A 23,612-nucleotide genomic window follows, 5' to 3' on the forward strand; every position below is an offset into this window, starting at 1 on the left:
CCCAGGGAGCAGCTGTGGAGCTGCTGCTTTGCTCCCCTGCCTGGGACTCCTGGCTCTTAGTGCTCATCCTCAGGCTGTCCAAAGTCCTGTGTTTGGGGGAATTCCTGTTTGTAATTTGATTTTAGTGCTTTTCTCTGGGATGTGCTGTTTGGTACCAGGTGAGTGTTTGAAACCACATAACTCTGAATCCACAAAATTAGTTGGGAGAAAATTATTGGTGAAAAAGGGCAGTTCTTAAAAAACAAGCAAAACCCATAGACTTTTGCCTGAAGTTGATTCTTTCCCTCTATAAAGAGTGGATTGATTTATTCAAGATAAGAACCAATACCAGAGTAGTGTAAAACTTCTTACCCTCCCCCCAAGCATGGCAAGTAATTTTTCTGAAAAAGAATTCCCTTTTATCAATGAATTGTACCAGGTTGTGTGATGAACTGTGGTCTTATAATCTGGGAGTACTCGAGTTGATGTTCACAGTATAAGGCTGAAAGGTGGCAGAATATTGAAATGCAGGCAGTTTTGTATAGTTTAAAATACCAACAAAGATAACTAAAGCCATTCAGAATACATCTTAATCTTTTTATTTATCAAAACTCACACACTGAGTTCTACAAAAACCCATGTAACAGTTTACTTCCATGTTTTTGGTGGTTTATATTAAATTGACCCTTGTATTCAAGTAGCATGAAAACCATTCTAAATAGACAAACCACGATGAGTCTAAATTATCTTCAATATAAAATGTAGCATGATCCTGTAGTCTATCAAAATTCTCATAATTTAATTTTCATTAAAAAGCTAGAGGTGGTTTGTAATTAATTACAGTAGCAAAGTGCATTTCCATATTAAGGATTCAGAACATTCATATGCACCTCTCAGAACGGTGGCATGAAGTTCTCTTGAGCTACAGTGGGAATCAGAGTGTTCTCCAACTCCTTCTGCTTCTGCAGGAGGCCCTGAAATAAATACAAATGTCACTGTTCTGTCTTCTCATGCAGCCTGAACCAGTGTACATGGGGCCTGAATACACGTGTTGTTATGGAGAGAGTCCCTGTTAATATGTCTGGTGAGATCTGTGTGGGTCCCAGTTACTCCAGATGAGCCACAGCTGTGCAGTCCAGCTGGGCAGCAGCTGTAGCTCGTGAAGGTAACTGGAATAAACAGGGGTGGGTCCAGAGCCCAGGAGGAGCCCCTCAGAAGACATGGAGAACTGTGCTGCAGGGAGGAACAGCTTTGTAGAAAACCAGTGAGAAGGTATGAACTTTAGGAATATAAGGTAACAGCAGTATGGGACTTGAGAAATATGAACTACAATAATATGATTGCAACAAATGTAGCATCATTGTTTTTAACTATGAAACAATTTCCTTGTTAGTGCCTAATGGTTTTTAAGTTCAGAAAAAACAGTAAAGCCTCAGGGAAGAGGGAACTTGTACAGCAGCCCTTGATGTGTGACTGGAGTGGAAGCCAGGCCAGTTTCCAGGGATGACCATGCAGAGGAAAAAAGGACTTTTCCACTTTATGAAATGGAACTTTCTCATCCCTTTGTGCACTGTCTCTGCATTTGCAGTATTGTAGTGAATTCCTGAATGAAGCAGAACCCAAAACCCTGATGGGCATTGGCTTTCAGCCTTAACACAAACAATTCCCTTCAGAGCAAGGGCAGCAGGGCCACTGGAACCAGAGCAGTGTCTGACATTTCAGGAGACACAGAGAACTGCCAAAAGCTTCAAGGTTCTTGCTGTGTCAATGGTTCTTGTAAGTACTGATGATGGAGAAACTCTGTCACAAAAAACCCTCCTGGAAATGTATCCCTGTCTGTCAGGTCATACATGATAGAACTATAACAAGTATATGAATAAATTAGTTTTTTTTACTGAAATTAACAGGATCATATATATTGATACATCTGGCTCCTTGCCCTCCATCTATTTTAGACTTGTCAGAAATAATTTGATACCATAGAAGTTTGGTTTTTTAAAAAAGAAAAGGTAATTATTTTTCTCAGGAGTTCCAAGGCCTTTCTCAAAGACAAGAGTTACAGGCTGCTGGCACAGCTCAGTACAGACCTAATGCAAGGCAGCAGCTCCTGCAGTAATTGAGGCACAGATTCCTGGTGGCAGCAAAGCAGCCTGCAGGGCTTCGCTTTGGCTCCTTCTAAGGCAGCAGCTGCCTACTTTCAATCACTTGATGAATTGCTTTCTAATTAATCAACAGGATCTGCTTATTTCTATTAATGGGTCACTGTTTTCAGTCTCTGTGTCAATAATTAGTATTTTTGCAGAGCATTTTTTGCATTTATAAGCATGTCACAAAACCAAGTTATAAAATAAACTGCCCTAAATAAACCAAGAGCTGAGGAACAAATAACCCTGAGAGCTGGCAGCTGAGTGTTTGTCACAAGGGTTGCTCAGGTACTGGGCAGGGGCTCAGCAATGGGAAATACCTCCCCAGAGAGCCGTGGGGTGTGTCCCCACCCAGCCATTGTCACCTGCAGCCCTTGGCACAGCTGCTGCCTCAGGAACAATGGGGTGCTCTGGTGGTGCTGACCCGAGGGCGAGTCCTCTTCCTTAAACTTTGTCCCTTCTTTTTCACAAATAATTCACTTTGCTCAGCTTATCCACTGACTTTTGATTTCAGTGAGCAAAGAGTCTGTTGCTAGCTCCTATACCTGCTGTGACCTGAGGCACAGGAAGAGATTTGCTGTCTTGCAGCAAATGCAGAGACAGACTCACCCTCCCTCCTCTTTCCCTGGGTCAGCCAGTCCCACCGGGCTCTGCACCAGCCCAGCCGCATTCACCACGGCCTCAGTGGGGAGTTCAAAGACTAAACACTGGTTGAAATTATGTATAGTCACATATGTGAATTTCCCCAAACAAAATAATGGCTAAATACGTTGTAAACACAGGTATGGATATAGTCTGAAACTATACAGCCACTCTATATATGTATATAGAAATGCAGAAGAGCAAGACTAGACAATCTTCTGAAACAGAAAACTCAGCTTTTTGTATATCAGACAAAATCCTGCACTATTCCTGCTTTCTCAGGGAAATAACTGAAGCAAAACAGGTGTCATCTGTACATCAGGAGGAGTACAATGCTTTGGTATACAAGGTGTACTGAAATGGAACAGCTCGTGTCCTAAATGCCTTCTGCAGCTGGCAGGGTAATCAAAAAGGAATTCCACATGTTTTAAGTTACCTCTCTTGCAGAACCAAGATCCACTGAAAGACTAACCTGTTACTTTTTAGCCACTGCAAAACTGAATGTAAGTTCACATGGCTTCTCTGAGCTTGCCAACTTTAACCTGTTTACATAACCAGGGTTTTGTAGCCTCAGCAAGCACAGGGATCAAGCTGTACCTTGAATCTGGCTTCACTCTTCAACAAAATGCCACTGGTAAGTGAAGTGAAATACAGAACATGGACTTGTCTCAGCAAGGTGAGGGGCTGAGGGGCTCCTGCAAACTGTAACTGCTTCCCAAACAATGACCAGCTGAAAGTGATAACCAGTGGAAAACTCCCCAAGTACCAGCAGAAAACTGAAGATGTAAGGTCACAGGTTCTGCTAGAACAGGTATGGAGCTAAAGTGTAATCAGTGAAATAGGCAGAGGTGGCCCAAGAGTCTGACATGCAGATCTCTGTGTCATAAAGGAAGATGTAGTTATTTGTGTTAGATTGGAATGGTGTGTTGTATTTGTAAGGTGAAGATAAGAAAACCACAAGTTATGTAAGGCCCCAAGCCCCAGATCTGGGACTCCAAGGTAAGTAAGAGGCAGGGATTGGTGTCAGGTTTGTATAAAAGCTGGTGTGAAATGAACAATGTTGGGATGAGCAGATGGGTGTGCTGACCCCTGCATGCCCCTGGCACCAGTAAAGGTCTCTTTACTTTGCAGTACCTGCTGTGGAGGAGATTCCTTTGGATCAGAAGCCAAAATGCTTCAAAGCTGTAGATATTTAACGAAGATGTTAATGAGCAGTGGGGAAGACCAGATCCAGTGAAACCAATGTAGAAGCTGTTAGAAACTGGCAGCCTTTCAGTTGGCTCACAACTTGTCTTACTGACCTGGGGACAGTCATGAGCCTTTTATTTCACAAGGAGTTTACCTACTGCTGAAGCATTGTGGGTATGTTATAAATGGCTCTGTAGTAGTTGGCTTTTGCTACAATTTATTTGCTTTAATTAATAAATTGTAATTGTTTGCAAATAATTATTGAAAGTTTTAAACTGCTTTTTAATTATTTTAAATGATTTGTAATCATTTGTGGGCAGTGTGACAGGAAAAGCAAGGTTTTCACAAGATGTAAGTGGGCTTGTGAAGGATGCATTTTAAGATATGCTGGCTATTGCAAAATGTACATGTAAGACAGCATCAAGTGGAGAGCAAAGATCCTAGAAGGAAAACTGCCAAGCCTGAAAGTGGCATCCAGGGACCACCCTAGGCTGCTGACATCTGCAGCTATTGAACTGTGCAAATGCTGCAAAAATTTGAAGCAAGACTGTAGTCAATGAGCTCAAAATAAATGTGCAGGCATTTGAGGAAATAATGCAACTGTAACAGGATAAAGGACTGTGAGCTGAGGAAATGGGTGTGCACAAGCTTTGCCATGCACCCTGACCTGTAACTTTTGCTTTATAATTATCCCTTATTATCATTTATTGAAACTCTTAAAAATTTAAGAGGGGGCTTTGTTTCTCACAGTGTACATGGCAGTGCTTCTGTCTTTCTAAAGCACAAGAGGTAATCAATAGCCTCAACTACTGTTAATTTTGTTGTGCTTCACTGTCAGATTTTCTGCCCTTTGATTATTTATGAAATTTTCCTCCCTGAAGGCAGAGAAAAATCCTGTTGCTAGCAATAAGGTGCATTTAGTTTGGACCCATTCAGAAGCAAGGGAAGATACTGGTACATGTTTATTTTCAGATTCTTCACAATGAAAAGGCAAGCCTGAAGTCAATATTTTTTTGTCTTGCCGGTCTGTCAGGCCACTTGGAAGCATAAAAGAGAAGTGCTCATGTGCATGTCCAGACCTGTGGCTTCAGAGGCTGTGGCCACACCTTGCTGCCACCAGGGGCAGGATCCAATTCACTCAGGCTCTCATAAGCATTGCCATTATCAGTGCCTGGCTACAGAGAGAGTGCACACAAACACACACAGCCTGAGCTCAGGAGCTCCTGTGTCTGTGCCATCAAGCTCATTTTCATTTGCTTTTCAGAAAACCTGGCTGGTTGACAAATAGTGAGTTTGCTTTTTACACGTTAACTAGTAGCAGCTGGCTTGGAAGGATTTTCTAAGTTTTCATACTTCCAGTTTGCAAATTCCAGTCTTTTTCCAGGCCTGACACAAGACCACCCCACCAACCCCACTGTTCTGTCCTAACCTGGGAACAGCAGAGAGGAAACCTCATTAACAAGGTTCTGTTGTGTTAAAACTCTGTTCTTTTGAAACTGATACATTCTTTATAAATAGCCCTAACCACAGAAACCTGGCCACCAAACAAAGTAATTTCTCTTGGTTTCAAGTTTGCTCAGGCACTTCACTGTTTCATAGCTCATTTAAGGACTAAGGAGTCCATACTCTCTCTCTAAGGACTGTCCAAAGATGGAAGCAACAGGTGAAAAACAAAATTAGTAAAATGGAACAAAAGTAGAGGACAGGGCCCAAAATATAAATCAAATGATGGAAATAGAATTAAAGATAATGATGTAATAATTTTTACTTCAGTATATATATACACACACACAGAGTTAGCCAATAAATTTCTGCTTACCTGCCGTAATTTTGACAATCCTTTGAGAATTTCTTGTTGTCTCTCTCTGATTGTAACTGCATCAGGATTTAGAAGAGGATCTCTAACATGATCTGAGCTAAAAATCTGTCGTGGCATTTGGTAAGAATCTAAAAGTAAATATGTATCAAATCAGTTAATAAAACACTTTATTAATTTTCTTTTAATTTTGAAGCAGCAGATTTTGAAAGTTTATGAAAATCAGGGGTTGGTTGCTATTGAGATTATAATCTCTATTTTTAAGTCAAACAACACTTAGATTCCTAAACTCCAATCTCTCTACATAAAGCAAGAAAGTGCAGTCATACTTCATGAAAGGTAAACAAACAAAATATTCATAACATATTTTTTAAAATGATTTTTTAAAATTTTGTGGATTGATTTTTTTAATACCTGTGGTAAATAGGTATGATTTGTGCTGACAAAATTGAAACAGTAATCAATATTGATACAGTAATTAATATTTGGGAATAATAAAAGAGTTAAAAGGTGTAATGCCAAGAAAGAAAGGGAGAGGAGGGATTCCACCCCCCCTCTTCCTTTCCTGCAGATGTTCAAGGCAGGAAAAAGCAAGAGATAACAGTTACTAAAAATTAACAGAAAGAAAGGAAAATCTGGTTGGGTCCCAGGAAAATGCTAATTATATGGGATTTATTGCTTTGGTGCTTAAATATAATATTATGTTATGTTAGTTTTGGCTTACATCGCACTAGCTTAGTGCACATGTGTAACCCAAAGGTGAATTAAAGGACATTGAGGAAGAGGAGAGGCCTTCACCAATGACAACCCCCAAAGAGTGGTGGGGCATGTGTGCTAAAGGTGGTGATGAGGGCAGAGGTAGAAGTGTGAGGAATGGAACATGGGAGGAGATGGCACTGACACATGGCATAAAAGGGGAATTTTAGCTTGGCAAGCTCGTACGAGAGGTGGCAGGGCTCCAAGGACCCTGCACTCCGTACCCTGCCCGGTTATTTTTGCTTCTGCACTATTACTGGAACCAAATTATCCCTTATTTTAACCAAATTATATTGTCACTATTTAAAGTTTATCCAATTTTATATATTTTATATAAGCTATTCAATTAAAATTGCTGCTACCTTTAGTATTGTTTGGTTTTTTTGATGATGGGATAATTGGGCAAATCTAACACACCGAATAGAATTTGGTTGCCCAGCCTTTCTGTGCACTGCTGTGGCACAGAGAGGTTGCTGCACAGTGCAGTAAGCAGCACACACGGGGCTGGCTAAAGCAGCAGGGCGAGGTTCCTGCTCTCGCCGGGGCTGCCGTACCGTGGGTGTGGTGAGTCGAGGGCCGGCTCGGCGGTGCCTCCGGGGGCAGGCAGAAAACCTCCCGGGTGCGCACGTAGGGCACGAAGCGCGCCCAGGGCGGGCTGCAGGGGGCGGCGGGGGAGCTGCTGTGCTGCGGGGCTGCCCGGGCGTCCTGCTCCCTTCCACCCCGCTCCTCGGACACCGGGACACGAGGAGCCTGCATCTGCCTTTGTTGTGCTTGCAGTAATCTGTTCCTAACTGCTGGAACAGGTGGTGATTCAGATCTGTATGGAACAACTGAAGTTAGAAAAAAGCTCAAACAATACTTCAGTAATGTGATTTTTCTCAAATAACAGAAACTAAGAATCTTTGAAGGACAAGATTTTTGTTTATTTATTCTGCTTTTATACCTGCAATCTTATGTCTTTAATAATAGACAATTAGATATATCTAAATTCTTTAAAAAAATCAGTAAAGCACGAGCATTTCAATAATAATGTATTCCTATATTTCATTAATGCAAAGCATTGACATACCTTTCTTCATTCAAGTGATTCTTATGAAATTTTTCTTCCTACGAGAAAACAAAAAAAGTCAAAAGTAAAACAAAAAATCTCCATGTTTTTTATATTAAAAGCTTTGATTTTTCAGAGAAAGTTTGTTCTGAAATTCCAAAAGGACTTGTTTGACCTAGGTTCAAGAGAAAGGTGTTGATCAAAGATTTGCATTTAAGAGACTTGTAGTGCCCATGAAATAAATCAACAAATTACAGGAGGACTTGCTCCAATTTTCTGAATTTAGAAGCTCTAAGCACTATCAAAAATATTATGTATATTCTCCTGTCCTTGGAACACAGGAATTTATAAACTTGAAAGGTTCAATCCAAGATATTAAAGGAAAGGTCCAGTTTTGTTATTTGAATGTGTGAGAGAGTGAGGTGTTTATGCATACAGAGTGAACAAGTTATGGATATAGAGGGCAAGAGAGAAGCTAAAAATATATTTGATAGTATTTTCTTCAAAAGACTTTTTTCCCATCCACAAGCTCTACTGCTACAGTGCTTACTGCAAATGGAAAGTGACTCCACTAAGAAGGATGCATTTCTGTGGCAGTGGAGTGCATCCTCAGTAACCCATACTCTTTGCAGAAATAAACATTGTTTTCTTGAGCAGGTGCTGCTGTACCTCACCTGTCAGCACAACACAATGACTGGACAAAAAAGAGCAAGTCAGTGATGTCACTGTGTCCTGCACACTGCTTGCATTTAAGCTCTGTTTACATCATGAATCAGTGTTAGTAAGCAAATGAAAAGGAATCAACACTTTGGAAGACTGAAAGAACAGTAAAAACTCAGTCACAAAATCTGAGTCTGTTCTCCTGCTCCTGATGAACAATGGAGTGCTGACATAAGGATGAGCAATAGGAGAATTTCACTGCTCCAGTTACATAACTACATAACTGAACTCCCACCCAGGTAAAACTGTGAGGAACAAGAGTTTTAAAAACAGACCATTGTTCTCAGAGGGCAGACAGCGACCCACCTTTCTGCCTCTGTGGCCCTTCCTCTTCCCAGCTGTCTCTTCCCGGGGTGAGGCAGACCTGGCCGAGTGCCCTCCCCTCCTCGCACTCAGCTGCCCGGGGCTGTTCCTTTCCAGCAGCTGCAGCAGCTCCATTTGCCGGCGCACCTTGTTCTCCTCCCTCTGTCTCTGCAGAGCTTTGGGGTACCTTTCTGAGGCTGGAATGTATCTTTTCCCAGGCTTGTTTATGTTCCAGTCAGGTCTTTTGCTGTATTTTTCTGAAGATTTAATGTGCCTTTCTTTTCTTGCATACTGCTCATATAGATCACTGTAAATACCACCAGTCCCTTTTCCTGGAAGTTTATTTTTATCCATATAATGCATTTCCTTCTGGTATTTTTTGCTGTTAGACATTTCTTTATATTCTATGGAAATATCAGGCGATTCACAACATGCAGTTCTTTCCTCAGCTGACTCTGTGTATGCTGAAGTATTAAAGCAATCTAAAAAAAAATAAATTGTATATTAACTCCAAGTCTGAGCTATTCAAATTACTTGGTTGACTTTTGTATATGTATCAATCTACTACTACTTATTTTATGTTTAAAATGGTTGCTACAGTTTTATAATGCTTTTTTATGCTTTTTTTCTGTGGAAGACAGGACCTGTAGAAGTAAACCCAGTGAGGAAGGGATAAAACACAGAAGACTGGAGAACCAAAAAAATTTGGACCTACGTGGCTTGTGACCCTAAACTGACACAGTATTCCAGACTATGGGATTTGTAACTGGTAAATAACAACTATACAGAAGTATCATTTATTTAGAACAATAAATAGTGATAACACTGTGACACACCAACATGACTGTGTCAGTGCAAGTATTTCTCTCCAGCTTTGTTCCCTGTGAGTGCCAGTGATGTGGCTCAGTGTGACAACTCCCCCTCAGAGTAGCTGCGGTGTGGGCTCTGTACCTGTCTGCACGGCCGTGTCCTTCCGAGGGGAGCCCTGCAGCCCAGGGGGGCTCTCCACACCTGCAGGGAAATCAGGACTTGGTGCTGAAATGCCAGAATTACAGTTGTCAAACTCTGCATCACCTGAAAAGGGGTAGAGTTGTTCCATTTAGTAACCCACGGTCAATTTAAACTATGCTGCAGAGTTATCAGACTGTTGTGGTTTAGAGCTCAAAGCAATACTGAGAACTGTGATCCAAATGCCAATGATCTTCCTTTTCCACTGGAAATCTGACAGCACACAGGTCTGAATATTCCTGTGCATTCCTGCCAATAGCTTTGCATTTCTTCCTTTATGTAATACAGTATTTGAAACTTACTAAAACACAATATTCTCCACAGAAGTTAACACTTAGATTTATTTGAAAGGTAAATAAATTGTAATGAAATTTGGTTTGTGACCCAAATTCAGACAGGGAAACAAAAACCAAAAAAACCCCACCCCAATCCCAGAAACAACTTGCTTTCAACCACCAAAAGAACAGGGAAACTGAGTGTGAGATTTATACTTGCCACCACCAAGACTGTTCTGAAGTTCTGAAATGTCATGTGCCTTCTGAGCCAAGGCTGGAATGTGCTGGTCTTGTTTTGATCCCTGGGCCAATTCCTGAGCTTTCTCCATTGTCTGATAAAGCTCTTTGGCTTTAAGAGTTGCAAGTTCCTTTCATAAAAAAAGAAAAAAGGTAAATATGTAATTATTTGAGAATAAAGTCAACTGGATTATTCAATGACCATATAATCCTCAAGGTTTATATGTAATTTTATTTAGGGAAAGTATTTTTTTTCAAAACTAAAACTAGTTAAGTATAGTACGTAACCTATAATTTCTGTGATAAGTTCAGAACTTCTGCTGTACTAATGAAAGATCTTCAGTCTTTGCATTAAAAAATGAGCATTTATTTCCCTTCTAATAAATTCCTCTTTTTCTAGATGCCATCTGATGTCAGCCATCTGTGACTTCCTGTAACATGTGCTTTAATGAAATGAAAGGAGCCCAAATAAAAGTAATAAATCCCATCTTACTCCGACTTGCACAGCAAGGAGCCAGTAAAAGCTCCCCAGCAAATGTCAGGGGGTTACAGCTCCCTGACTCAGTGGGTTCAAGGTGCAGCAGACTGGGCCAAGGAAAATCTCATTTCCCAACTGTTGTTAGCAGTTGATCCCACTCCCTCCTGCTTTTGCAGTTGGAAAGAACAACTGGTGCTGTGACACCAAAGGAGCTGAGCAATTACAGAGGATGACTCTCCCCATGTTGAACCAGTCTGTTCAAGCATCTACAGGCAGATGCCACACAATTCCTTCCAGAAAATGCAGAGAAATCAGCAATCCACATTTCTGCAGGCTCTGGAGAAGACAGTTTCTGGAATCACCTTGTCTTATGACACCATGGAATCTGCTACTGTTCCAAAGAGGAGGCAAACAGTAATAGCTCTGCTGTTCCAAAAGGAAGAATGAAACATCAGACCAAGTGTTTAACCTTCCACGGGGGTTAAAAGAGAAATAGAAATTCAAAATCCGTATTTACCAAAGGTAAAAACCTACCTTTGGTTTAACTTTAATATGAAAGCACTGTGTAAAGCTCAGCAACAGCTATGCAGGGGAAAGATGGAGAACCTGACTGACTTTTAAAATGTCTTTTTCAGACTATATTCTAAGAAGTCTTGAATTCAGACTGAAAGCACAATCACTTGGATGAACTTCATGTAACTGAAGCACCTTAAAAGCATCAAGTTACCAATAACAAGAACTGGACCACATCCTTCGAGGTATTTTTTAATTTTAAATTTGTATTTTAAAATGGATGTTTCTGCATTATTTACAACTACATTTCTGGTTTTGCCAGTTCTTATAATTTCTCTTCCTGAAAAGGCCCTTCTTCAAAAAACCAATCTGGCTTATTCTTGTATGGTGTTGTATATTTATTAAGAAACTCTACATTTTTGATACTTTCCATACTCAAAATGATGAGCAAAATTTTGCAAGTGAGGAACAAGAACTATTTTCCTCAAAACTCAGGCTATCTGCACTAAGATAATGCAAACCCCACCTCCTTTTGTTTTTGTTTTAGCATTTCTTCTTCAAACTGTTTCTGCAGTTGTGCTTTTTCTCGGGCCAGGCGCAGCTCTTCCTGTTGCTCTTCCCATTTTCTCTGCTCTTCCTCCAGTTGTTTCTGCTTCCGTTTTTCTTCCACCTGAGCCATTATTGCTTTCTGGCAGGATCAGGAAAAAAAGGACAAAGTAAAAGATACAGCATTAACATATTGTAAGGTATTTATTAATGTATTTTTGTATATGTGTAGGATTGGATTTGGACAAGTGAAAAAAAAATCTGAAGATAATTTATTTCAAACACTCCTGGTTTTGTTTCTGGAAAACCACCAGACCAATTGAGCAGTCTGAAATACTCAGACAGAAAAAAGGAGCTTTTTATGTTTTAGAAAATACTTTTTTTTTTCTTGTATAGAGATGAAGGTCTGATTTTCACCTTATTAGTGAAAAAGCTCCTTGTAATCCAGGAGTTTGATCCAGCAGAGTAACAGTGTGATCAGAACAGTCTCTACATTTATATTGAGACTTCTTCACACCGTGCTAGAGACACATATTGTTAGGGTGCCACAGAGGTCAGGTAAATGTTAGTGAACTAGATAAAAAACTAAAGGTTCATGGAGTGGGAATCTGTAAATATCAGATTTCTCCTCCTTATAACAGTGCAGACTGAAGGAAAATGCACACAAACCTGCTAGAGCTCTAAGGATTGAACTGTACCTTTTTTTGAGGCAGGAATTCAGTAACAGAAGTGCAATAATCTTGTGCAAATATTGAAAGAGAATTGTATAGTCTGACTGAAGGAAATACTGCCAAACAACGCACATGTCATCTGAAGTGTAAAAGTCAAATGCCTCCCTGGGTTCTGGTATTAAATCTCATGCTTTATTCATGAGACATTACTTTTCATCCTCTCTGTCATTAAACAAGTGTGAGGCTTTAACACCCAAGTGTACCTGATGTTCCAGCTGCTTCTGCCGCCTCCTGTCCCTCTCCTCAAGCTGGGCAGGGTCCAGCAGAGCCGTCATGGAACGGAGGAAACTGAACAGAGGGACATGTCAATGGTTCTGATCATGAGAAAATAGTCCTTAAGCCTTACTTAATTAGAATCAGTTAGGTTGCATTTTCATATTGAGGTTATTCTGTTAATTATAAGTTAATATATAAATTAATTAATAGATTACGAAATCCTTTTCATTAAGGAACTACATAAGGCTATTTGCAGTAAATTTCATTAGTAGACATTGGCAGCATTTGCGTCTTTCAACAGTGAAATAACAGATATTAGGAAAAAAAAAGCCAAATATATGTAAAGGATTTTTTTCTTTTTTTTCTTTTTTTTTTTTTTCTGGGGAGGTACCATAAATGTACTGGCTGGGAAAACAATTACCCTTCCAAAGCTCACTCACCTGACTCTCTGACTTTGTTCCAAAGCACCATTTTTAGCAGTTTTTTCTGCAGTTCCCATCTGTAAGGGCATGAGGTTTCCTAAAGCTGCAGGGGACAAAGGGTGAATGAAAGCAGTCGGGTCCTTGGGGTCAGGTAACAAGGAAAGACTTTCAGGCTTTCTGTGCATTCCATTTAAGGGGTGTTGTGCATTAGCATTGAAGTGGTTCTTAAAAGAATCAAAATGCATTTCCCATCTGTCATGCTCTTCTGCCTAAACAAGTACCAAGCAACAACAACAAAAAACAACAAAAAAGAGAGAGAGAAACAAAAAGAAAAAGGAAAAGCATTCAGTTACACTGAGTCTATAAAGTGTAAAGGTGGTTAATAAAACAGACAGTACACATTTTGTACACCAGGAACATCTGAAAAGCTACCATGCAGACAGCAGTTAATTCCTTAAGTGAGAAGACAATTAAAAATTCCTTAAGTGAGAAGACAATTAAAATGCAAGTCAAATCACAGATTATAATGCTGATCCATACCTGTGATAGTATAGGGATAAAGTGTTTCTAAAATCATGGGATATTCAGGGGAGTTGGAAAGAAAGGTTGGGCCTGGAAGGCCCTGGGAAAATGTTCAACTTTACTGAATTATGTGAAACTGCACCTGTATAATCATTTAATGACTATGATAAATGATGACTGTTAAACGTGATGATTGTTTGGTAATTGGATATAATTATTGTTTAATCGTAACAGGAATCATGAGAAACGATGTTTGGGGAGTTTGATGGAAATTACAAGAATCCATGGTTGGATGAGATCACCATATGCAATAGAACAATGTAAGTTTAACAATTAATGTGTAGTTATATAAGGATCAGGGTATACAAACATGTTCATCCCAAACCCATGTTGGAGTCAGATTTGGGTCTGTACACCTGACACCCAGAGCTCTTCAATAAAAGCACCTGCAAATAATCATTCTGTGATTATGTGTTCCTGAGCACTAACACCTGGTCAGCACAAACACACTGCTACTTCATTTTCATGAAAAAAAGGAAAAGGTGACTCCCTGGTGCCTGTAGCCCTCCTTCCACAGCACACCAACCCAATTAACAAGGCAGCTAATGAGGGAACATATCCCAGCTGTGTTCCCTTCACAGTTAAAAACTCGGTTTACAAAGGAAGCCTGATCCCCTCAGCAACTCAGGAAAAGACAAGACTTGTGTTGTGTGCAGGTCTGTAACCACCCTAGCAGCAAGGCTGGCTTTGGGGAGTAAAGAAAGGTAAGACTATTTTCTTCCATACTCTCTGGAAAAGTGCTTGCTTTAAACTTTTTTATAGCTGCACGACTCTGTATGTGTATTAAAAAAAGTATTTCTAGAAACAGGATTTTGCTGTCACTGTGACACCTTGTACTCGGTTTCTCTTTTCTCACCTCCTGTAGTCTACACAAATTTTCTTTTTCCAAAGTGTCTAGCCATGGTCTCTACACCACCTTGCAAACCCAAGTGCTTCTACATGCAGTGGAAAAGAGAAAGAAACTACTACTGTTAGAAACAATATAACTTATACACTTTTATTTTGTCACTTAAGTTAGGCTTGACTTGGTCTTGGGGAAAGGAATTTTCTTGAGGTTTTTAGGAGATGTAGCATTGCCATAAGGAGATGGGCTGAACATAGTAGCAGACTAGGAGCAGCCCAAAGATACCAAAAAGATAAAAGGCCATCAACGGAACATCAACAAAACATTAGTGGCCACCTAAAAAACATTTACTCTCAGATGCTGCCTTTGGCAGAATTGGAGACATCTGGTAAGAATGAAAATCTAATTAACATCGGAGGCAAGGAGATTAAAGTCCAGTGGGAAACTGACTATTGGGGTTTGTTCAACTCTAGCCCAATTAACTTAAAAACAGTGCATCCCTATGGGTTTTGACTGTAAAGTTTGGGGCAAAATCCTGCAAAAACATGTGTTTGGAACATTTTCCTTGGCCAGAAAACAAAGTAATGCCTGATTCTCTCTCACTTCAAATATAGTAAAAGAGGGTTTTGTTTTCTCCTCGATTTTTGGTCATGCTGCCACTGTCTGCATCCCTGCAGCAAGCCCTCTAACACACCAGACACTGAAATACTGACCAGCCACTGGCTCAATGTGAGTGCATCCTTATGGTGAAAACCTAAATATGCTGCACAAAATTCCATCTTTGCTGCTGTTAGCATTCAGAAACACATAATCACAAGAGTGATTATATGCAGGTGCTTTTATTGAAGAGCTCTGGGTGTTAGGGGTACAAACCCAAATCTGACCCCCCACATGGGTTTGGGATGAACATGTTTTTATATTCTATCGTTATATAACATTCATGTTAATTATTAAACTTATATTGTTCTATTGCATACATAGATTTCATCCAAGCATGGGCTCCTCGTGGTCCCCCTCAAACTTCTGACATAAGTTTCCATGATTCTTCCTAAGATTAAACAATAATTATGTTTAATTACTGAACAATCATCACATCTAACAATTATATCATTTATCATATACTGCTTACGCAGGTGCAATTTCACATCATCTGGCAAACACAAAGCCCAACATTTTCAGAGTCTATTTTTAACATTTTTCCAGGGCCCCATTAAGTCTAGCTTCTTTCTAATTCCCTGAATTTTATGGTTTTAAAACCTTTTACTATATTGCCACTTCCCTAATTTCATTTTTTATTTCTTAAAACAAAAATAGAGAAAGACTTCTCTAAACCACAGATACCTTTGATAAATTAAGTTTTTCTTCTAATTTTCGTAATTTAGCTTCTTCCTTCTGCTTGTCCAACTCTTCAAGCCACTTCTTCTGTTGCTCATGTTTCAGAGCACTAAAAGGTCGCTCCTGTGGCATAGCTTCCTGAAATAAGATAACTGCTAGTTATTCTACAAAAAGTTAAGTATCTTCTCTAGCTACGTAATAAGGACTTGGCAGAAGGCTCTGCCTTCAGTGGTTGAGCAAAACTGGGCCTTTTTCTAGCACAGTAAAAGGATGTAACTTTGTAACTGTAGCAAGTATCTGACTGCTAATAGAAAGATGAATTCTGAATATTACTCTAACTTGAACTCCAGAAAACTCTACTTATTTGTATTGTGAACAGAAATCCTTTTTCTTCCTGTGGTTCACTGCTCAGTCTGTGTTCCAGGCAGATTCAGCACCACAATCTAATTAGCAGTGATCTGTCTGAAATTAAGGAGCTGCCATCTTCATTCTTCTGTTTCTGCTTAAGGGATCTCTGTACTATTTAACAAGCTCCAGTGGCACTGAGAACTTCCAATGCCATCTGACAAAAACTCTCCTCAATCTCTGCTTACCAGCCATAATTTAAGATCTACTTCTTGAACCTTCTGCCATCAATATAATTTATTTTATATAAGTTCCCACTTCTCTGTTTCTTCTGCACATACTTAAAAACTAATTAACACTGCATGTCACACCTCTAGTACTGTTCTTCATATCAGCCTGGAAGGAAGTGCTGTCTTCAAAGCATTGATATTTTGGTAAACATTCATTCATTCCAAGTTATTTATGCACAGCAAAAAGGTCTAAGGAATTCTCCTGGTTTAAAAGAACTTATTGAGACATACATTTGCTGTTAATAAATAAGTAAAACTACCCTGCATACAGTTGAAGATCTTACCCTGAAAGGCAAGGCTGTGCAAGTGCCAGCTGGGAAGTCAGGAGTGGAATCAGAAGACTGCCCAGCTGGAGCTCTTGGAACATTCAGTGCAGCTCCATCAGCCTCTGTGGCTAAAGCAGCTGTACAGGCAGAGTTCTCAGTGCCATGAACTGAGTCAGCTGGAAGCACTGTCTGCAAACAAAGGGACCATTTTAAGACTTACTCAGTTCACCTGTTTTGTTTGTTAACAAAATTATACTTCTAGAAGCTGCTGTTCATTAAAGCCTCAGCCCAAATTTGTAACTAAGCATTATTTATCCACTATTTATCAATTATGCAGATTGAAACAAATTCTTTTAAGACAGAGTCAAAACTTTGCTAGGAATGCTGAATGTGCCACAAAAAAGTGCAAGCTGCTTTTGCTGAAAGAAATGATAGCAGATACAACCCTAACTTCTGTTTAAGAGCAATAATTTTCACTGGAGAAGTCTCTTGTGAGTATAATGCATTTATCTAACACACTGGTTTCAGAATCACAGCTTTTAAAAAAGCTAGATATCATACTGGCTGTGCTCATTATGTAAGCAAGCAAATATATGTGAGAGTTCATGAACAATGCATATAACTATATAGCCAGGAATCAAATTTGAGACTATTCCCCCAAAAAGAACAAGAAAAGATTTATACTTTTTAGTTAGGAATACAAATGGAGGGACAGGAAAGGGTTGTTCCTGCTCTAAAGATCTTAAGCTGAAAAGTTATGACCTGGAGCAACAAATCAGTGTGGACCAGGGAGCTGAAGCAATTCATGCCCTGAGAAGGCTTAAAGCAGCACCAATATTGGATTCTAGAGAATTTGTACAGAAAATAAAATCTATGAATCAGAAGTTAAACTGTTCTGCAACAGTGCTGTGGAAACTGTTCTTTTGTTTATAGACAGTCTTACCTGGTCTGGGTCAGGTGTTTCCATTTTAGGGGTTTTCTTACTGCCAAGGTTTGCCCAGAAATAACCCACCTCACCCTCCAGAGTTTCTTTCAGCTTCTTCTTCAGTGCTACCTGTTCATCTTAAACAAACAAAATTAGGCTCTAACTAGAGTTCCTATTGCTAACATTTAACAGTTTTTAAAAAATAAAAAAAGCAAGGCATGTCTTCCCTGTCACTTGGACTGTGAAATGGGCACAAGAGTTGTCACCCATCAGTCTGACCAATCCCTCAGGACCTTGCTCTTAAGAGCAAAGTGTGCATCTGCCCAGGGATGCAGAGGTAAGTGAGGAGTCTCTCTGGGACACTAAAAAACACTGGAGTAACAATTTCCCAGGGAAAACCAGCAAATAACCAAGTATATGAGCTCTCTCAGTTTTGTTACACCAGTCTTGAGCTACTTTAGTATTATGAAAACCAACAGAGCCATAATGGAAGCTACTGACAATGCAGAATTAAACCTTGAAACCAAATGGTCCAAATCCAATTTCAAACCAAAATACAGCACTTGTCCATGTGAATCAGAAAAAGCTTAATTTGCCAGAGAGAATTTAGTACTGTATTGAGCAGTTTTTGTTTCCTCCAGAGATTTCCCTTGATTGGTGATGGGGCTGGACTGGAAACACTCTCAAGTTCAAACTGCAATTTCATACACTCAGTCATGATTGTAGATGCTGTTCCCATTAAAAACCAAATGAATTTTTTAATGATAATGGCTGTCAATTACTGTCAGAATGTGACAAAACTGCTGGCATGTAGCACCTAAAATACAAAGTATAACAATATATTTGAGATAATATTTAATTAGCAAAGAAGTGTTTCTTGCAAGAATTTATAATCTTTGGATAAACTTTTGAAATTCAAGAATCTTAACCTGTCTTGGAGACTTATAATTTACTTTTCAATTTGTAGCAACTGTACTGATCTAGGTAAATTTAAAAGGGCATAAGGAATACCAAATTTCTTGGCATGCTGAGTGTAATGAAAGATATATCAAAAATGTACTTTATACATCATAAATACCTAATTCCTTCTTCCATTGGGCCTTTTTAAGTTCCAATAAGGCTTTCTCCCCTTCTCTTTCACCCAAGGTACTAAACAAGTCAGCAGGTTTCCATGAATCCTTTCTAGAGAAAAGGAAGGAGGGGGAAGATTTTTATCTAGAAAGCTGACGTGTTAAAATTTTAGAGGTAACTTTTAAATTAGTATTTATAAAAGATATTTGTTATTAAGAACATGGGATATGAACCTTTATTGGAGACACATTTTTTGTACACAGTAATACAAATATACCTACATAACATTCTGTCCTGGCTGTGGATGTGCTTCTTGTTTCCTGCCTGAATCAGAGTTTGCTTCATGTGGAACCGGGGACACTTCACAATCTTTCTGGAGTGATGCTATAACATTTTCCTCTGATGCCTCATTAGTAGCTGTGGTAGAACATAAATATATAAAAATGTATATACAGCCACTAAACTTGCTTCAGCTTTGAGTAAATACTCTGAGAGCAGCAGAAGCTTGCAGATTCCCCACAATTTAACAAAAGTGGTTTCAGCCCTGCTTATATAGTCAAGGCATGTAAGTTAGACCGTCACAGGGTATTTTTAAAATGCTAGATGTAGTAATCACTTATTCTTGGAAAGGGCTCAGAGTTGGGACTCTAATTAATTGCAGGATGTCTTATTCTTGGTGCCAAAGCTGAACCCCTGCACACACTCACCAACAGGAGGAAGGATGCATTAAAGGAAGATAAGCAACAGTTCTTAACTTCTGAGTGTGAGAACTGGGGAGGGGAAAAGAAAAATACTATTCACTACTATTAGTTCAGTTAGGCTAAGAGACACAAATCCAACTCTGGCCACAGGAAAATGGCAGAACTGCTCTTGAGACACAGAGGAAGGCCTGAACTCCTCACAAGCCAGAAGGGCCTTTCTCCTTGGGCAGTGGTACAGTGCAGTTCTGTGCTTTTCCCCCCAGTGTAAAATGGTTTTTATTTTGCATGGAACCGTGAAAATGCTTCTTGCTGGTTTGCTCTTCAGAATACTGGAAATGTAACAAACAATCTTTTTTACTGTGATAATTCTGAAATGCTTGGCTCTCACAGTAACAATGTCACATTCATAATGGCAAAAGGTATTTTGTCTGAGACCATCCTACCAAAGTGGAACATCTCTAAATGTGCAAATAACCTGAAATTATCAACTCCAAGTTAAGGTTTCCCATTTTGCTCTGCTTCCATGGAACAAATGCATCCAATGCCTGGTATCTTACCCATTTCCTCTTGCTTTTCATTATGAGCCTCAGAGATGCTTCTTCCTTCTTTAACAATCATCAAAATCTGTTGAAGCTGTGCTTGTGTTAAACACACCAAACTTTTTAAGTCTTCAGCTGATACATGTGGGGCTTGAGGTTTGTGTTTAGTTTTTTTCACAATACTAGGATCCTCTGAATCAGGATATCTGTTTGTCTTATCTCTTTGGAAAATCAAAGAGTAACTTTTAGTTGTGGCTTCATGTGAGGAGTGTTTATTAACTTGCAGTTTTTCACCTTTTGTCATTGATAAACTTGATTCACTCCTTGGTTTTGTTAAGTTTTCCTGCTTGATACAAGCATTTTGTGTTGGCCTCAAGATGAGTCCAGTGTGCTTTATTCTCAATGCCTGTTTAGGTGCTCTGGCTTTATTACCCATCTGTTAAAGCAAAAAGATTTCACCATCTATTAAATATGGAAAAAAAATGTATTTGTAACAAATGAAAACAAGATTGAAGCATCAAGGAAAGTAAGTGTCATTTTTCTTTTCTGTTCCATCAGTAGAAACTCTGTATAAGCTAATGAAACATCTTCACAAGTACCAGGAAAACTTTGGAAGAGGACACAGCACCTGAATTCGAGTATTTCAAAATGACAGTATGAATAATAACTTTATGTAGCCTGACATTTAAAAGAATTAACAAGCATTATTTCTACTTTACTTTGGTGTTTCTGAATGGGAACAGGTGTTTCCTGGCTCCACATAGGTACCTGTTTTCATCACACAGCTAGCAGTATTTCAGTCCTCATTCTGCCATTCTGAACTAAGTTTTATTCTTTCCAAGGTCCTTGGTGCAAACTTGTAATTATTTCCTGTCTATTGGGACCTTTTGCTGCTTTCTATCCTTCCCAAACCCACCCCATTGCAGTTTACTCAGAGACAGCCTGTATGACAAAACCTGAAATTAAATCAGAACCTGAAATTAACACATCAGATCTCTATTTTACCAGAATTCCTTTAAGGGCTCTGAAAGTTCTGATTTAGATGATTATTCCCTCTGCTGCTCTAACTTCTTGGCCAAGGAAACTAATGCATTTTGAAAGGTAAAAATAGTCACAAGACTTTGTATTCATCCTTTTGAACAGCTCTTATAAACCTGAGAAATAACAGAATATCTCAAGTTAAAAGAGACTCATAAGCACATATTTCTCTTTCATAAATACAATTGTTTTCAAGTATTTATACAGTTCAATTTCTCAAATTTTCTGTTAACAAATAGTGAATTTGTGTGTTCTAAAAATTTTACACTTACCTTCATGGCAGGCTTTGATTTATCTTTTGGGAAACAAACACAAACATATGAAAGTATTTAATAACAACTTGTCCCTGAAAAACAATCTTGAGAAATTAGTAAAACATTATATTAATCTGATTTTTGTAAATCAGGGGGAAAATACTTTTCCCATGCCATCTGCCCTGACTATGCAGAACAGTTAGGAAAAGTAGACTTGTACAGAAATGTATGTCTGACAAAGCTGGAGTTTATTGCAGAGACATATGTCTGACAAATCACACAAATAGAATTTATTAATGCTTATTCAGGAAAATAATTATCTCAGATGGTAGTAGTGAGATTTGGCCTAAATAAACTGCTTACTGTAATTTAAAAATGTTTACCACAAATACTGAAGCTGCCTTAAAAACGTGATTGTAATGATGTCATGCTGTGTAAATTAAACTGTTTTTAATCCTCTTTTATCCTGGCAAGTAACCTGCTATAAAGTTACAGGAATTACCATCAAGTTATGCCAGTTGATACACAATAGCACTTAACTTTTTTATTTTAATGCCAAGCTAAGCAGTGGAGACTGTTTGCCAGCTGTTCCCTGGTGCACAGACTACTCAGAATTCATCATCAACCTACTGCTGAGAATCGAGCTGCTGAGAGAGAGGACTTATAAATAACAATGCACAAACATGCTTCCTAATCTCAAAAATATTTTAGGAAAGCTGGGTTTTATGTCTCTTGGATATTAGGTTTAACTTCAAGAAGCTTTAAAGATTAAATTAAAAAAAAAATACCAGAAGAAGCTAAAATTAGCCTAGGCTTTCCATCCAGCACTTCAGTTTCGAGCTTCAGTCCATCGCTGCAAAACGAGAGAGAGCGAGAGAGAGAGAGAGGAATCTGAAATATGAAGTAATCTGATAATGGTAAGAATTCAACATTCATAACAAGAACAATTACTGTTGTTCCAGATGCCCCTTCACATCCCAAGCCCTGTTTTGAGAAGTTACTTAAAACAAAGAAATCAGCATGTCTTGAAGAAGATGTAGTTTTATTGATACTGAAAAAACGACTACAGCTTTGCTTGTTGCAAAGCAGATCTTTAACACTAAAGGTGCCACTCAATATCGTTATACAGTGCAATACACCTCAAGAATTTAATGATTCAACAACATAAATAACAAATCGCTACCCAAGCCTCCTGGAAGGCCAGCGCTGATCACAAAGCAGGGCTGTATTCTGGAAAGAGCCTTTGGTTGTGCTGCCATGCACAACAATTCACCTTTGCAAGCGGAACAAGCGCTGTTAAAAGCGTTTGGGAGCAGAGAAAAACGTGGCAGCGTCAATTCCCAGCTGCCTTCCTTTGCTCCGTGCGCTGGGACAATCCAACGTGACCACAAGCGCTCCAAATACCGCTTTATCCTCACATTTCATTATAAAACGTTAACAATGAAGAAACCTAGGGCAGTTGGGGCTCGCACGCAGCTTTGTGAGGGGCACCTCAGAACGGGGCGCTGCGGTGAGGGAAGCCCGCAGTGCCGGGGGTGCGGAATGCTCCAACGCACCGCTCCGCGGGACGCTGTCCCGGGCACCGCACCCCGGCCCCGCTTCCGGAGCCCGTCCCGAGGCCCTCCCACGGGAAGGGTCGCTGGCCCCGGCTCTGTCCCGCAGATCGCTCCTGCTCCCTCAGCCGCACGGCACTGCGCGTCCCGGCGCGGAACCAATGCGTTCCGCCGGGCTGGGCCCGTCCCTCTCCGAACAGCCGCGTCCCGTCCTGCCCCGCCCGGCCCGTTCCGCCCGGTCCCGCTCGCTCCTTACCCCAGGTTCATGGCGCTGCCCGGCGGCCGCGGAGCTCCGCGGAGCACCGAGCATCGCCCGCCCTCAGCTCCGCGCCCCGCTGAAGGAGCCGCGCGCCGATTGGCTGCCCGCGGAGTACCCCCACCAATGGGCACCCGCAGCACTGCGGGGCGGCGCGGCCGGGAGTGCTGGGAGATGGAGTCCAACACAGCCCCGGGCCCGGAGCGACGGGGACGGGTCCGATGGAGTCCCGGACAGCCCCAGGGAGCGCCGGGCACGGGTCCGATGGAGTCCCGGACAGCCCCAGGGAGCGCCGGGGACGGGTCCGATGGAGTCTCGGACAGCCCCAGGGAGCGCGGGGGACGGGTCCGATGGAGTCCCGGACAGCCCCAGGGAGCGCGGGGGACGGGTCATGCACTTGCCTGTGCCGGGAGATGGGGTGTCTCAGCCCGGCCGAGGGTGCGAAGCAATTGCCGGGCGATTATCCCCGGCCTCGAGCAGCTGTGGAGGAAGGAGGGGAAGCAGTGGAAGCAGGGGAACGAGGGGCGGGCAGGAGGAACAGAAGATCGGTGTGGGGAGGGTTCGAGCCGGCCGCTGGCTCCGGAGTGGCCG

The 23,612-nt window shown here is 40.5% G+C and overlaps 1 protein-coding gene across 2 annotated transcripts; it reads right to left on the reverse strand.

Annotated features, from left to right (window-relative positions):
- Window positions 1–555: 555 nt before the first annotated feature.
- On the reverse strand, window positions 556–23,090 carry CCDC66 (coiled-coil domain containing 66). 2 transcript variants are annotated; one of them, XM_058031838.1, is made up of 19 exons: window positions 23,022–23,090; window positions 22,001–22,065; window positions 21,231–21,253; window positions 19,939–20,356; window positions 18,962–19,097; window positions 18,688–18,791; window positions 17,628–17,746; window positions 16,703–16,873; window positions 15,790–15,921; window positions 13,041–13,291; window positions 12,588–12,672; window positions 11,634–11,795; window positions 10,100–10,247; window positions 9,548–9,670; window positions 8,600–9,078; window positions 7,595–7,632; window positions 7,080–7,342; window positions 5,773–5,900; window positions 556–953 (listed from the first exon to the last, which is right to left on the reverse strand). In XM_058031838.1, the coding sequence occupies exons 1-19, from the start codon at window positions 23,030–23,032 to the stop codon at window positions 873–875; spliced, it is 2,937 nt and encodes a 978-aa protein (XP_057887821.1). In that variant the 5' UTR covers window positions 23,033–23,090; the 3' UTR covers window positions 556–872. The 2 variants fall into 2 exon arrangements, with proteins under 2 accessions (XP_057887821.1, XP_057887822.1); XM_058031839.1 differs by lacking the exons at window positions 21,231–21,253; window positions 23,022–23,090.
- Window positions 23,091–23,612: the final 522 nt, after the last annotated feature.

The sequence above is a fragment of the Melospiza georgiana genome, chromosome 11 (genome assembly GCF_028018845.1).
Source record: "Melospiza georgiana isolate bMelGeo1 chromosome 11, bMelGeo1.pri, whole genome shotgun sequence".
In the NCBI taxonomy this organism is placed as follows: Eukaryota; Metazoa; Chordata; class Aves; order Passeriformes; family Passerellidae; genus Melospiza; species Melospiza georgiana.